Genomic DNA, 16,365 nt, shown 5'->3' with positions numbered 1-16,365 from the left:
TAATTTGCTCTAAATCTTTAAAACAGCAAAAAGCAATCCATGTGTCTTTTCTATACATAGCTCATTCTGTCATTAATAAATGGTGGGTTTTTATAAATGCTAATTTATTTCAGACAATTACAAAAATATAACTATACAAATATAAAAATATCATGAATGAACACACACAAGGACAATATTTGAATTCAAAAAAATAGGGTAGGAATATTAATTTGTAATTCTGAATTCTAATATATTTGTTTTTGTTGATTTTTTTTTTCTTGGTATGCATCTAGGTACCGTATCCAAGGTTGTATTGAAGGCGATGATATTTTGATAGAAGCAAACAAAATGTTGAAAAAAAGTTTTCCATCTCTTTATTTTTAAAGGCACAAAAAGCCTTTTCAGCATTTTTTCACTACTGATACATCTTTTTCCATTTTTAGGCAGAAAGGGTGATGTATTTTGCTTTTATATACTCAAGCCATTCGCAATTATTTACGTGGATTTACAGATTAAGTGAACTCTTAAAACAACACTTACATTTTTGCTTTCCGCGAGAAAGAACATGTCACTTAATCTAGTCACACTTTACAGTAAATACCTGTTATTTAGATCACATTGCTACATCCGATAGATGTATGTATTCAAGAGTTTACCATTGCACAAAAACTGTAGATGCAAAAGCGGTGTAATAAAACCACCTATCCAAATAGTTCAGAATTGTATTAAATGGCCAAAAATTAAATCAGTTGTAGGATTTCACTTAGTTTCAGTCAGCAATGATCACAGTGAAATCTGCTTAGACGTCTCTGTCACTGTCATCTCCACTATACATATCTGCCAGCTTCTTGAACCGTGGGCCCCAGTCACTGAGAAAGTCATAATCCTGTGTTCCATCTGCAGTGACCGATTCCAAAGAGCTCAGAGAGTCCGCTATAGACTCATTTCCTTCATAGGCATAGGTTGCTAGTGAATCGTATGGGGGTGCCGTTGGGTCCATGTCGTTTTCTTTCAGACGTCGATGGATAAAGTCTTGCACATCGATATTTTCCCACAGCGGTGCAGTCCTTCTTATCTGGAAAATTGCTTCGGGGATTATATCTCTTCTGGCTTTACTGTCCTCTCTAGCTTCTGGATTCCGCAGCGTGCCAATGTCGAAGGCTTGTGTGTCCTCCTCTCCACCGCCTTCATCGTTGTATGTTACAACGTTGTCTCGCACGTCATCCTTTGAAATGATCAAGGGCTCCTTTTTTCTTTGCCTCTTCAGTGCTGCGAACAGCACCACAAGAACTGGGAAGAGAAAGGGCATTTTAGTAAATATTATTAAAACCTTGAAAGCAAATTGTAACTGGGTCAAAGGAAAAGGTGTTGACACTTCAAAGGTATTTCATTGTAAAGTATAAGCTTTACTAAATGAGGTTACAGCAAGTTGCCTTAGCATTTCATGACATTTGAAAGGCATTCAGCCTTCAACCACATGTTTATATGGTCAAGGAACTCATTTGTGACTTTCAATATCACGATTACAGATACTTAGGGGGAACTTTATTTGACATAATTTAGTTGTTCATGTGGAGACAATGAAGTGGTAGAGAGTCAATAATACCGTGCCTTTTGTTCCAATATTGCAATATTTATCTTTTTATTTCTCCCTGTCTAATTTAGAACATTGCTCTGCTGGTTGGATTGCCTAGCACCATTACATCCCATTTGCCTTACATCATGCAGATCTGTATTGTCCCTTCCTCTCCTTATGGTGTCTTGGTTGAGGTTGGTGTATTTGCAAAAAGTACCTCTCTAGCATATATTTGTCATAGATTGAAAATTGGAAAGAGAGGAGCTGAATCAGTGATAACAGTTTAATAATTATTTTATTAATGCCGTTATAGATTTAGGCCAATATTTACTAATGTTTGACAAATGGCAAGGCAGCAACCAAAGTTGCTGTGCTACCATGGGTCAAAGGAAGACAGAAGAACTTCTCCATATCTATTTAATTATGGTGCATTTTTTTCTCTCCCCCAGTGGTGTAATACTTTTGGCTGCCATGTGCCAACATACACACCCTTACTTCAGTGGCGGTGGCTGTAAATCTCAAGAAGAGGGACAGGGTGGTAAAAATATTATTAAAAAAAGAACTTACCTGTTCCCATCACCGCGTTTCTAATCTGCCCTTCTTCTGGTGTCCCAGAATTTACTGAGATACCAGCACACGCTCCCCAGCAATCCTGGCGCTGCTCTCATGCTAAACCAACTATGACAACAGCGTCAGGAATGGTCTGAGTGGCTTGGACTGCTGTTCAGACACTGCCCTGGGGTCTGTGCAGTTTCTTCAGCCTGACTGTGTAGCACAGCCAGGTTAGAAATCTCCGTGCACAGACTCCGTGGCCCAGCCCCAGCCCTCCCTGCACCTGTTGATGGCTGAGCCAGCAGCTGAAAGATAAAAGGATAATGAAATATCATTTTATCTTTCAGTTCCTGGCTTAGCTGGGGAGGGCGGTGTTCCTTCACCTTACTCCATAGTACAAGGGCGAGTATGATCACCAAAGCATAGGTTGTGCACTGGAATGTAGCCATTTAGTAAAAAAATGAAAATAAAAAAAACTATCCTTTAGTACGTTTACCACTTTGTATGTGTGCTGTGCAATGCAGCATGCATGCAAAGTTAGAAACATAAGGAGGTATTAAAACATTTCTCCTTGTTATGCATGCACTAAGGCAGTATAAGGTTTTGATGCAAATTCATGTCTATGATTTCCATCAAAATTCATGGGTGGTTGCATGGGAACACCCATGTACCACACATGGAACGTCCCCATAAAGCAATGTAGTGCAAAGTAGTGCATAACTCAACTTTCCCTTACTCTGGGATAGTTTTCAACAAAAATCCTGGTTTGCATTGGATAGTAAATCCCACCCCAACACTCAGCTCTGGGTTTGTGTCACAAAAGTAGCAAATCTGGGCCTTAATTATTTTGCAGTGTTTGAAATACTTGCTCATTCAAGCAGCTATCATCACATTACAGAAACCATCAGATTGTATAGCAGAAATTACATTCTGAATTTGTCGAATTGTTAAAGCACCATCACCAGTGAAAGAATAATGAATACACTCTGAAAATACAAATTAATATAAATTGATCCATAAAACAGTATCAAATCAAATTAAAGTCTATCAAAGAGTTTCAGGTCTTAGCGGCATAGAGTGGAACTTGAAGGATTTGCATAGGTTAGTTTATCACAAAAATAAAAAGTCTCAGAAGGTTTGGAGGTCGAAAATTCCTAAGGGAAGAATCATGATTTGTGGAAGATTAGTCCACCTCTCTAGATAAATTTTAAATGAAAAGCCTTACTCCCTTGTAATGTTGTCAACAGGCTTCGACAAGTAATATTTTCAGGGTCTCCTTAGGATACAGACTAGGCTTGGCTATTTATAAGAATTGGTTCAGTAAATGTAGGGCCTCATTTATGCTGCACCACCTTGTGCCACCGGAGAAGGGTAGAAATGCACCATATCTACAAGATACAGTACATTTCTGTCCTATCCCCCTGCACTGGTGAACACATTGCTGCCTAGCACCAACACAGACATCCTTGCACCATAGTGCAAGGATGTTTGTGTTGCAGAGATTATTGTTTTTGTGCAGGACGGGCCACCTTCCTGCACAAAAACAATCACAGGAGGTGTTTTCCTCTTTCTATGTGTGCTGAAAACTGCAGCACACATAGAAAGAGGAAAAACATGGAGAAATAAAGATATTAATCCCCGTTGCATCACCTCAGGGGTGGTGTAGGAATCTGATGCATTCCCAGACTTGTAAAACTGGGAATGGGTCAGATTCCCTATTGTTCAATGGGTGTTGCGTGGGAACAGTCCAAACAACATCCATAGAACGCCCCTTTCACACAGGGTGCAAGGTTGTGGTGGTGTGGAACGCCTTCCTGGCGCAAAGTAAATTAACGCAGCAGCTTGCGCTGCTTTGTCTTACTCCATATCTATGAGGCCAGTCAAAGCCAGGCAGAGCGGTGTTGCATGCCCTCATAGATATGGTTGAGAGGCTTGTGCCACAGAAGCATAAAATTAAGTGATGCTCTGGTGGTGCAAGCCTGTCATAAATATGCCCCTACATATAAAGTTGCAATGTAAACATTGTGTGTCACTGTGCTCCTTTACTAAAAGTCAAGGTACCAGAAATATTGTACACTACTGATGATTTACCTCAATCCCAATTGCTAGGAATTCACTAACATGTAATAAAGTCATATTATGTCAGGAATAACACATTTTTCTTTCCACTCCTCCTCCTTCATTCTCCACCAGTCCTTTCCTCAACATGTTCACCTCTACCGCCATCATGTATTACAGAGCCTCCAAACTTTACCATGAGGAAACTAGCAACCTTGTAGATTCCACACCATACCATCTACTGTTCTTACCACATAATGCAAAATTTCTTCACCTGAATAGGATTTGAATAGCGACTTTAACCCTTTATATGTTTAAGTATTAGTCAGAGGCAAACACAACCTCTTATTCCGATTTTAATTTCTTAGTGACTATAGTGATTATTTTACTCACTTTTTTTTAAAGTGAAAGCACTCAACTTTTTCTCTCAAAACTTCGTAATCCAACCCTACTGTTATCACACTATCCAGCCATCCAGAACATAATCAGGCTTAAGGTTTTCAGCCTCATGGTACAGCAAGTGGCAACAAACTGGTCCAAAATTTTTCCAGTCTCTTCCAGTTTGACACGCTCTGCTATGCTCTTCTTCAACATTGAATTCAATTTCTCCAGTAAACCATTTGTTTTTGCATTATAGATTGTAGCAAAAATATGTGAAATAGCATTCTTTCTGACATTTCCTCTCAAATAATTTGCACCCCACTGTCCATTACTATAATTTTATCCTCTGTCAGTCAATTAGAATAAAGGCTAAAAGTAAAGTCATACAACATAATTCCAAAACGTGTACTTGGGACTTTCCATTTACATATGATATCCCTTTTCTTGGTATACAAGATTATCAATAAGACTCGCAGTTGGAATACCAAGGGGAGATATTCAGAAAGGTACGTTCCACCATAAGTAAATCTACATGTGTAAATTTACTCTTGTAGTAACTTTACTGCTTTTGACTAGTTAACATTTCTGAGCCTAAGGTTACCTCAAAATTTAGAGTTACGTGGTTCCAGCCCATGAAATGGGTTGAATTCTGAAAAAATATCAAGTAGGATCATGAAGTTACACTCCCATTTTTTAACTATATTTTACAACCTGCACACTTCTCTGACACCTTTGTCACTGGTACAGATATCTCCTAAGGTTAAAGTGTAGGCAACTTTATAAAAGTTTACTAAACTATAAAAATATTGTAAAAATAATTCTATGTTACATATTTATGTATATTAATATAATATATGCATTTTAAATGTAGACCATAATAAAAAATGTGACATCATGATTAACTTAATTTTGAATAAAATATTTAAATAATTGAAATACATTAAATGTAATGAAATGCGTTGTTTTAAAGGTTTACCCACATAAATAAATTGTTTACATTCATTTCTTGTGTATTAAAGGTTTTTAAAACGTATGTATAGAATTACATTAATTTATTTAAAAAATAAAGTTACACTTATTTTTAAATTTGAAAGAATAAAATATTTGAAACTAAGATATTATGGGGCATATTTATACTCTGTTTGCGCCGGAATTGCGTTGTTTTTTTTGACGCCAATTCCGACGCAAAACTAACTCCATATTTATACTTTGGCGTTAGACACGTCTAGCGCCAAAGTCCATGGAGTTTGCGTCATTTTTTAGCGTGGACACCTACTTTGTGTTAATGATATGCAAGGTAGGCGTTCCCGTCTAAAAAAGTGACTCCGAGGCATGTGCGCCGTATTTACACTCCCGGGCAAAAATGTCGCCTGGGAGTGGGCGGGTCAAAAAAAATGACGTCCAGCCGCTTTTGCGTCGTTTTTTAGCGCCTGGTCAGGGCAGGCGTTAAGGGACCTGTGGGCTCGGAAGGACCCAGAGGTGCCCTCCCATGCCCCCAGGGACCCCCCCCTGTCACCCTTGCCCACCCCAGGAGGACGCCTAAGGATGGAGGGACCCATCCCAGGGAACATAAGGTAAGTTCAGGTAAGTATTAATTTTTTTTTTTTGTGGCATGGGGGGCCTGATTTGTGCCCCCCTACATGCCACTATGCCCAATGACCATGCCCAGGGGACAGAAGTCCCCTGGGCATGGCCATTGGGCAAGGGGGCATGACTCCTGTCTTTGCTAAGACAGGAGTCATTTCAATGGGGGTTGGGAGTCGAAAAAAATGGCGCAAATCGGGTTGAGGCGATAATTTTGCCTCAGCCTGACTTGCCCCATTTTTTGCCGCCCAAGTTCCATATTCCCGTACGCCGGCGCTGCCTGGTGTACGTCATTTTTTTTGACGCACACCAGGCAGCGCAGCCGGCTAACGCCGGCTAACGTCATTGAATAAATACGGCGCCCGCATAGTGCTTCAGAATGGCGTTAGCCGGCGTTAGATTTTTTGACGCACAACTGCGTTGGCGCAGTTGTGCGTCGAAAAGTATAAATATGGCCCTATAATTTTTAATGCATGTATAATTTAAATGTTACTTAATTAAATTTATTGTTTAAAAAAGTACACAAAAAATTATCTTAACATTATTTCCTATGGATTTCTATTTCAAGTCCCTATCTTCATTCATTTCTATTGAAGGCTGCTGCAGAATGAGTAGTCGGCAGTGTATGCTGATGGATTCCAGGTATGAGCTGGAGTACATTTGTAACTGATTTGAGTCCCTTTCAGCTGTAGTATCTTTGGTATTGCTGTTATTAAATGGGGATTGGCATACTCCTAAGTGGGTGGGAGCATGTCTCTTCCTTAATCCCTTCTATAACCCCATCTTTATTCTTCACTAAACCCCTCTTTAAACCCATCCCATTTAGTTTTAGGCATTCCCCATTTGGCTCTCCATTCCTCTGTCGCGCCAACATTTAGTACAAAGACAAATACCTATGTACGCAGACACTCTCCAGACATGGGGAAGAGATCTCTGCATAGAAAAGATAGGAGAGGGGGTGACCTTCGAGCAGAACTTTGTGAATAGCATTTTCTAGTATGTGATTACTATTAGTGAAGTACTACCAAAGTAATGCAAATGCAGCTTGTGATTAACATTAATAGTAGGTATTATAGTGCCAATATACGTTGCTTTCCGTTAAATATAAACATATGCAAGAAGTATAATATTTAGCAGCTTTCGTGGTTTCTTTGTTCAGTCTTAAATCCATTTTAAAATAAGTTATCATATTATTTAACCAAGGAGATGAATGCAAAGGCTATTCAATCCAGCAAGGAACGATACATGAGCATTCTCTATTGACTTGTGGAAAAGCACATTGCATACGTGATCAATGTGTCGTAAACCTTTTGCTGTATATATTTGTATGTGTGAGTCTGCAAAAAACAAAAACTACTGCAATTACTGGCACCCACCCCCACAGTAGTAACATGCTTCATTGCATTGTTCTTCTGAAAGTTTGAAAGCCCTACTGAAAAGTGCTGGCAGGAGAACTTTAAGAGAACTGAAGAGAAGGATCTAAGAGCTGAGAACACCTGCCCACTGAAAGCTAAGTTTAATGACTTCCCATTTTTATGACTAAGCTGTCCTTCATTTTATGCATTTTGATTTCTTCCTTTCATGTATAAATTTTGGTAGGAGCTTCAAGAAGCCTCTCTCTTCTCTTGTGTTGTTTGTGTGGTGCACAGCAGCTGGCATGCATTTAATATGCTTGAAAACAATAGGATATCACTTTGCATATGAAACACAGCGATTGCCTCGCGAGTCTCTTACCTAGGAGTATTATGATGCAGAGGAGAATAGCAATGAGCGCTCCAGTGCTGAGGCCGGCAGGGAGGAGGAGTGCCTCCGCACTACAGGACTGCATGTTGCCGTGACGGTCGCAGGCACACACCCGGATGGTCAGAGTGCCTGTGCTGCTCTGGATGGGGTAGTCGTTGTCAAAGATAATGATTGGCAATAGATAAATGCTCATTCTATGCCGGTTATAACCATTTCTCCTTGTTATAATCCCTGCTGTATTATCTGTGTTCAAGAGATGAATTGAAAGAGATGAATGGGAGCCTCACCCGAGGCAGAGGAAAAACACAGAACTAAACAAGTGTTTGCTGCACAGGAAAGTTTTACCTTTGTTGTCCAACACAGTGAAGTTTGGATTGATAGTGAATTCTGGTACCATTTCAAAGAAAAACTTATGGCCTCTTGGCGGCTCATCTTTGTCTATAGCACTTACAGTTTGAATTAGCTGAAAATACAAATAAGCTTAATTGTTTACTGGTACTAATGCAAGTGCATTCAAAAGAGTACATCATTTCTTTCCAATAGAAAATAAAGCAAATAAACTCCATTAACAAACACAATAAAAAGGAAATAGAGCTTCACCCGCTCTAGTTGTGCACACAAATCCTCATTTGTTATTAAAAAAAGTAGGCTATGATGTCTGGGATAAAAGTAGCATTGTTGTGTCAAATAGCTTTTAAATTGCAGCGAGAACAAGCATTCTTTGTAGACAAAAGGAACCTGAATAGCAAAGATTGTTTCTTTTGGTGCCAATATACACAGCAGTAAAATTGCCCCGGATAAGCAAGTTAATAACGAAATGCCTAATAAAGAGAAAATTCAATAACTAGAGATGTAGGATCGATCACACTCACAAACCTCTTTGCACACGTAGGTGAACTGAAGGGTTTCAGAATGATAACTTTATGTATTGTTTTAAAGACTTACCCTTAAAAATTATTTGTTTTGAGCTAATATCAGGTAATGCCAATGCAGGCGGTGGGCCGCAATATAGGTAGGTGGAAGGCAACATTTCGAGTGCTTCTGTAAAGATAGGCACCATGGCCAATTCATTATAAATAATATGCTTAAATAGCAGCGGTTTGAACATAGTGAGTGCTTTTAGAAGAATTTCTTTAGAATGCATTGGTGTTGTAGGCTACATTAATAATTTAGCACACTGGTGAACTTTAATTGGAACATTTGCTTTTAATCGTCCTTTGGACTTGTTCTTATTTGCTGAATTATATATTTTCCATCTTATTAATTTAATTTCACTTCTTTGTAAAACTAATTTGCGTGATCCTTTCGGTATGATGACAAGATTCAGATTGTGTCCATATTCTACAGAACATGTTATGGCAACTTGTAATGTTGTCTGACTAACCTGCTTCTGCAAGTCCCGAAAAGGTGAGTGCCGGCTGGTAATATTATTAGAGTCAGAAATTGAAAGACCAAAATGGCAATCAAGCATGGTTTTTCAACAGGTCACCTAGTTGTGAAAAGCCGCAGCAAACACTACAGAAAAAGCCAGATTGCTCCAAGCCACTTCTAAAAGATTTGAAAGTAGTTCCAGAGCTAGCAATAACAAGATTATCGGGGTAAAGCAAGGCGTCCATAAAGCAAACAGCAGAGTTTCTAGTTTAATGAACATCAGGGAGAAACAGCAGCAGTGGTATCAGCTACTACTTGCTGCTTGCCCTTTGTTACCAAAGGCACTGCTGCTCTCCCCTCAACTCTGCGACTGTGAAGGCAGCAGCAAAAAAAGAAAATAAGCAGAGCGCCAGAAGCCGTTTTCATTTCATTTCTGTGGCTTCCATTACTTTTCTTTCCACTAAGTTCTCAGAAGTTAACAGGAGCTGTGAGGATCTAAGGTTGTGACAAGGGGACCACCCCATAATGGCATTGTGTGTGAGTGCACAGTATGATTTTCGCTACCACTGAAGCTTTGATGAATCAGTGTCCATGTCTACATCACTGTTAGACTTTTCATCCTTGGCGTGGTCTCCCTTAACTTTTTGCCTCTGTTCCCCAGGTTATTGATGTGTGCTGGACTTGCTGTTTTTATTACTCTGGGCACTTTACCACTGCTAACCAGTGCTAAAGTGCAAGTGCACCTGTTTAAAATGTGTATGTAATTGGTTCTCCATGATTGGCATATTTGTTTTACTATTAAGTCCCTAGTAAAGTGCACTAGAGGTGCCCAGGGCCTGTAAATCAAGTGTTACTAGTGGGCCTGCAGCACTGGTTGTGCCACCCACACATGTAACCCTGTAATCATGTCTCAGACCTACCACTGCAGTGTACGTGTGTGTATTTTTATACTGTAAATTCGACTTGGTAAGTGTACCCACTTGCCAGCCCTAAACCTTCCCTTTTTTTTTTTACATGTAAGGCACCCCTAAGGTAGGCCCTAGGTAGCCCCAAGGGCAGGGTGCAGTGTAGGGATAAGGTAGGACATATAGTAATGTGGTTTATATGTCCTGACAATGAAATACTGCCAACTTTGTTTTTCACTGTTGCAAGGCCTGTCTCTCTCATAGGATAATATGGGGGCTACCTTTAAATATGATTAAAGTGTAGATTCCCCTAGAGAGTAGAAGGACATGTGGAGTTTGGGCTCCCTGAACTTACAATTTAAAAATACATCTTTTAGTAAAGTTGGTTTTGAGATTGTGTGTTTGAAAATGACACTTTTAGAAAATGAGCATTTTCTAGCTTAAACCATTCTGTGACTCTGCCTTGTTTGTGGATTCCCTGTCTGGGTCAGTTTGACAGTTGGGTTGTTTTTCACCTCACATTAGACAGTGACACAAAGGGAGCTGGGGTATAACCTGCATTTCCTAATTAGCCATCTCTGCTAGGAGGGAGGGTTGGAGTGGTCACTCTCATCTGAAAGGACTGTGCCTGCCTCTGACAATGCAGACTCCAACCCCCTGGTGTGTGTCTGAGGCCTTGCCTGGGCAAGGCAGGATTTCACAAGTAGGTGTGAGTCCCCTTTGAAGAAAGGTGACTTCAAAGACTAAAATGGGTATAAGAAGGGCACCCAAATCTACAGACTTTAGAAACACTTCTGGAACCAAGAGGAACCTCTGCCTGGAGAAGAGCTGAATAGCTGAGGAAAAAGTGCTGCCCTGCCTGTGACTGTGCTTTGTGGAGCTTTCCTGCAGTGCTGCTTCTGCCAGAGTAAGAGGGCAAAGACTGGACTTTGTGTGCCTTCCATCTTGTGAAGAAATCTCCAAGGGCTTGATTTAGAGCTTGCCTCCTGTTGTTTGTAGTCTCAGGGACAGCAATGACTTCTCTCTGCCAGCACCTGGAGTCTCTGGAGAGGCTCCTACTCCGACAAGTGGTGCCCTATCCAGTCCCTGGGCCTTTGAAAGGAAAGCTGGTGGAAATCCAAGGAAATCGACTTCGGACCATTCCGGACCGACGCCGCTGCTGAATCCGGTGACACCGCCTGCACCCGACGCTGTGACCTTCACTGGAACGCAACGCTCTTCGCAGGCCCGACGCTGCTGCAGCCCCGCTGAAGTCCGCGACTCCGTGGAAGTCGCCGCACCACGTCGTGACCGACGCTGCTCGAAGTGCGTGGATTCAACGTTTCGCACAGACGCCGCGATCTCCGACTTCACGCATAGGCTTGTTTTCACTCTTCACCAAAGGTACTGTACTTGGGGGTCTACACGACTCCGTGTCCGGCGCCGCTGGTGTCTGCTTGTTGGGAACGACTCCGTCACGACGCCGTGTTAACATCTCATTGAAGCATTTTTGTTTCTAAGCGCTATTTTTGAGTTTAGTCTTTAAAAATTCATAAATTGACTTGTGTATGTTGGATTTTTGTCGTTTTGGTCTTGTTTTGTTTAGATAAATATTTCCTATTTTTCTAAACTGGTGTTGTGTCATTTTGTAGTGTTTTCATTAAGTTACTGTGTGTGTTGGTACAAATACTTTACTCCTAGCACTCTGAAGTTAAGCCTACTGCTCTGCCAAGCTACCAAGGGGGTAAGCAGGGGTTAGCTGAGGGTGATTCTCCTTTACCCTGACTAGAGTGAGGGCCCTTGCTTGAACAGGGGGTAACCTGACTGTCAACCAAAGACCCCATTTCTAACAATCACCATCTCAACACCCCCAAATGAACAAACGGGATTGGTGGATTTTGTGGATCAGAAAGTGAAAAATTGAAAATTATGTTTCCATTTTCCTAGATGAGTATAATGGAACCTTTGTACTAAGCATGGACTGTTGTTTTAAAAAGGTTCTTCATGTGATGACTGAACTGATATTGGAAATTCAAAGAGTTTGCTACAGGTACTGCAAAGCAGCTCTTCATTGACAGCACATATTTTTCTGTGTGATTTAGGAGGATCATTGCTAGATTTACAGAGGTATGCTCTAGAGTCGAGCTGTATGGCTCTTCGGAGGAGGGATTAGGGGGGCGAAACTGCATAATGAATGAAGGAAATCATACAATGTATTGGAATTTTGCAAATGTATGCTTTTGAAGTAAAATTCGGTGTGTGTATCTAGCATGTATATTTTCACGCTAAGCATACTTTGCGTAAAAAATTTATGAACAATACAAATTGAACGAATTTTTGTGAAATTTGCCTACATTGCATTTTGTTAAGGCCTAGCTTCCTTATGGTATGCCAGTTGTCCACCATTTCAACACACAGGACCAGTCACGGTGATTTGAAGCACAGCGACTTGTCTACTGTGCCGCTTGGCCTCTTGGCTCGGAGACTTCTGTAGATGAACAGGTCCCACAGACATTTACCCAGCAGTGCGCAACACTGCACGATGCAATCAGACACAAAGCAGGCAGTTCCTTGCAATGCTTTGGCATCAGCTTTCAGAATGCAATTGGAAGTTGTCACTAAAACAGGATTGGTACCAAGATTGGCCTTTCAAAAATAACAATATGCATCAGAAAAGGTCCTGAGATCTGTCTTGGGAAGGCCTTCAAGACAGAAAAAAGGCCAAGGCATGTCGCTATCGATCAAAAGATCTACCTCATAATTACAGGTGTTTTCTGAAAAAATGAATTGAAAGATATGTTATACAGACTGCATTACGTATGCCTCTACATCCTAATGAGCTCAGAAAGTAGACCGGATATTTGAAATATATGCTTTAGGACAAATGGACTTGAATTAGTTTTAAGAAATGAAAAACATATTGTAAAGACTGATATTTAAAGATATATCTGACATAAAGATGGAATGAATAAACAATTCTGCAAACGAAAGAAACGTTCTTGTTCTCATACACACACCATTGCAATGTATTTAAAAATAAAATAAGCAACTTGTTTGATAGAACTAAGATTTAGAAACGTGTCCTCCTTTTAATAATGTTGGATTGTGTATTGATTTGTCTTTACGCTTTCTCTCTGGAGGTATGAGATGTTCCTTATGCCACTAGCACAATTTTATTGACACAACTCTCCTTCACATTGCATCAACGATATCCAGTCTTCGTAACACTGATAGTTAGCTCAATGACAAATGCCAATAGTCTTATAACAACCAAGAGGCAAGTTTCCACAGTACGTACTTTAATTTAAAGATATTTTGAACACATCATTTCTAATAAGGGCTCAGCCTTGCACACAGGACAAATATGAAGCGCAGCAGGACAGTTCTTGGCAATTCTCACCAGCAAAATGTCCCAACAGTTAAGAACATCATAGCCAATAAAGGCAATCCTACTCAAAGCTTTAGACATACATTAATTCAGGAAGGATGTATAGTGCAGTTGTTCATTATTAAATTTTCGAACAGTCCAGTGTCAAGGAATGTCTGGTATCTTCGTGCTCATGTTGTTTCATGGTGAATAATTATTATAGATACGATTGACCAATTTGGGATACTCTACCAGGCTTAATTACATTATTTTATGACCATTTCATCTGCTGGCATAAGGAAGTATGCCCATACCTTAAGGTATGGGTGAGTTTTAAGCATGTTTGTGGCTCCTTAGCATCTCTTATTCAATTCATAATGACATTAATGGCTAGCAACAGATGATAGAATGTAGTAATCCTTTTGTCTCTCCAGTTGGTGAATGGATTTTCAAGATGTCAATTACCATTATAGGGTTACTTGAGATGTAACTCTGTCAGTTGCTTGCTGATGCTGTTTTTAAAAAGTCTAACAGTGTTGATAGTTAGGCATACTTGAGCCGCCTCATGGGGCACTCATATTGAAAATCTTGGTTGGTCTTCTAACTAGACTGCAAATTCATTTACTGTTACACTGCCATGTTCCAACGTAGTCACTATGGACTGAAAATGTGCAACCAATGATACTGTTGAGTACCTGGCAAATAAATCCCCTTACCCTTTTGTTATCTGGTCAGTCTAATAATCATGGACAATCTTCACCAATATAAATGAGGTGAAAGTATCCTAAAAATGTTATTAGGACGTCTATAAGGAGGTTTGGAGAGTATATAGAAATATTTGGACAACATCATTGGCTTAACTAATAAAATAATGAGTGTTGGTGCCCAAAGCCTTGCTTAGAAACCCAAAGCTGGCACCAATGCTGAATAGCAAGGTTGCATAGTTTTCAGTCCATCTCTTGCCTCTTTAATCTGCTATCAGACACTCCCCGCCAATATATCTTACTCCTGAATGTTCCTGATTTCTTCATTTGGGATTTTTTCCATTTTCGTCATCCTCCTTCTTTTTGTGTTTTACCCTTGGAAATGTCTGGTGAGGAAAATTAAGTGTCAGACCCAAAAAATGATTAATTGCTGGCCCCACCGGGATACTGCCTGCTCAAATTAAGCACTGATTTTAGGATAAGAGCTCAACTATATATATATGTCCTATTCTGGCATTCTACAAAGCACTCCACAACATGTTTCTAGTCGTAGGTGATACTATGTAGGTTCACATGTAAGTTTGTAATGACCTGGAAACCACCAGAAAAGAGCAGAAACATAAGCATAGCAACTGGTGGCAAAGTTAATTCACAGGAAACGAGAATCTCGGGAGAAGTTGAAAAAGAAAGAACAAGAACCTTGCACCAAACATGGAGCAAAAGAAGAGCGGACATCACCCTCTGAAAATTCATGCTTTCATTCAATATAAGCTTTTAACTTGTTTGAGGTGAAAGAGAACATAACAGGTGATAAACAAAATAATCTGAGACATTTCAGATGATCAGAGAGAGGCAAATGTGTCAAGACTGCCACACTGAAGCGTTCTCACTACTGGGTTCACAAGTACATCTTTCTGTTTAAATATAGGAATGTGAAAACCACATGATGCAAAATGCAAACACCTGAGCCTAACCCTGATGCTAAACCTGAAAGTAACACTTTAACCAGAACCTCACCTAACGTTAAAACTAAACCTCAAACCAAAGCCTAGTTCAAAGCTTATACCTAAATCAAACCCTAGCAGGAGACTAAGGGCCCTATTACGAGTTTGACAGATGGGAAAGCCTATCCCCCAAACTGCTGACACAGTGGCCTCCACCTTCATGGCAACTACTCTGCCAGAGTTGTTAAGAGTTTCTGCTAGGTCGGTGGGCAGAAACCTCAGTCTCCGCCCACTGGCCTAGCTGGAAACATGCCACAGCATTGTCTGCAGCTCTTAATCAAGTTGGGGGCAATGCTGTAGCCCTCAGGGTGAACCAGCACCCTTGCAATGTTCACTGCAAAGCAGACAGTGCAAAGCAGACAGTGAACATTGCGAGGGTGCAGGGCAAGGGACCCCTGTAGCCCCCTGCACCTGTTCCCAGCCAGCCGTTCCATGGTGGTGTTACTGCCATAAAAAGGCTGGCAGAAAACAAGGTCGTAATCTGCAGGGCAGCACTGGATGCAGTGCTGCCCTGGTGGATTATGATCTCTGCCACTGCAAGGCTGCCGGGATCATGGACCCTGCCAGTGCTGGTGGTTCCTGGCGGTCTGACTGCAAGGGTTGTAATGTGGCCCTAAGGCTAACTGTACCTCTATGCCAAACCCTCCTCCTGATTATGAACCTAATCTTACCCTCAATCCAACCACATCACAGTGCTCTTAGCCTAAGCAGAATCGTAATCTTTGTTAAGATATTGGGTATTTTTGCTGAAAATGAAATGTTTCCAACATAAAATATTCCAAAATGTAAATTATTCCTAGTTTATATTTTTGTTTTGTCTAATAACTGTGATATGTGTGCGTGCATATCAGTAGGCAGTTACTCACTAGTCAGAAAAATAAAAGCATCATATAAACGATTGTAGACGATGCTACCTTCTTACTTAAATGAACACTGCGGCATACGTCTTTACTTCAAGCATCAGGGTAACACAACACCTTTGCTGGCATTATCGCTGCTAGAATTTACATATGTTCTTCATCATCAACAGTGGCAATTAACCTTTTCATCTTCAGTGTTCTAGTTATTAAAACTACAGATGCTTCATGATGGTGACTTGTGATCAGCTCTCAGACCATGATCAATGCTAAAACTTTGAGGGTTCCAAGTTTCTCAAAGG

The 16,365-nt window shown here is 40.4% G+C and overlaps 1 protein-coding gene across 1 annotated transcript in view; it reads right to left on the bottom strand.

Annotated features, from left to right (window-relative positions):
- Nucleotides 1–262: 262 nt before the first annotated feature.
- Nucleotides 263–16,365, bottom strand: part of LOC138269465 (cadherin-9-like) — a 783,906-nt gene continuing 767,803 nt past the window's right edge. Inside the window, exons 10-12 of the mRNA XM_069218797.1 lie at nt 8,222–8,339; nt 7,868–8,119; nt 263–1,272 (exon numbers count right to left, since the gene is read on the bottom strand). Coding sequence (XP_069074898.1) covers nt 782–1,272; nt 7,868–8,119; nt 8,222–8,339 — 861 coding nt within the window. The 3' untranslated portion in view covers nt 263–781. The remainder of the gene's footprint in view (nt 1,273–7,867; nt 8,120–8,221; nt 8,340–16,365) is intronic.

This window comes from Pleurodeles waltl, chromosome 2_1 (assembly GCF_031143425.1).
Source record: "Pleurodeles waltl isolate 20211129_DDA chromosome 2_1, aPleWal1.hap1.20221129, whole genome shotgun sequence".
Lineage (NCBI taxonomy): Eukaryota > Metazoa > Chordata > Amphibia > Caudata > Salamandridae > Pleurodeles > Pleurodeles waltl.
The sequence above is the reverse complement of the archived record's forward strand: the minus strand, read 5'-3'. Positions and strand labels throughout refer to the sequence as shown.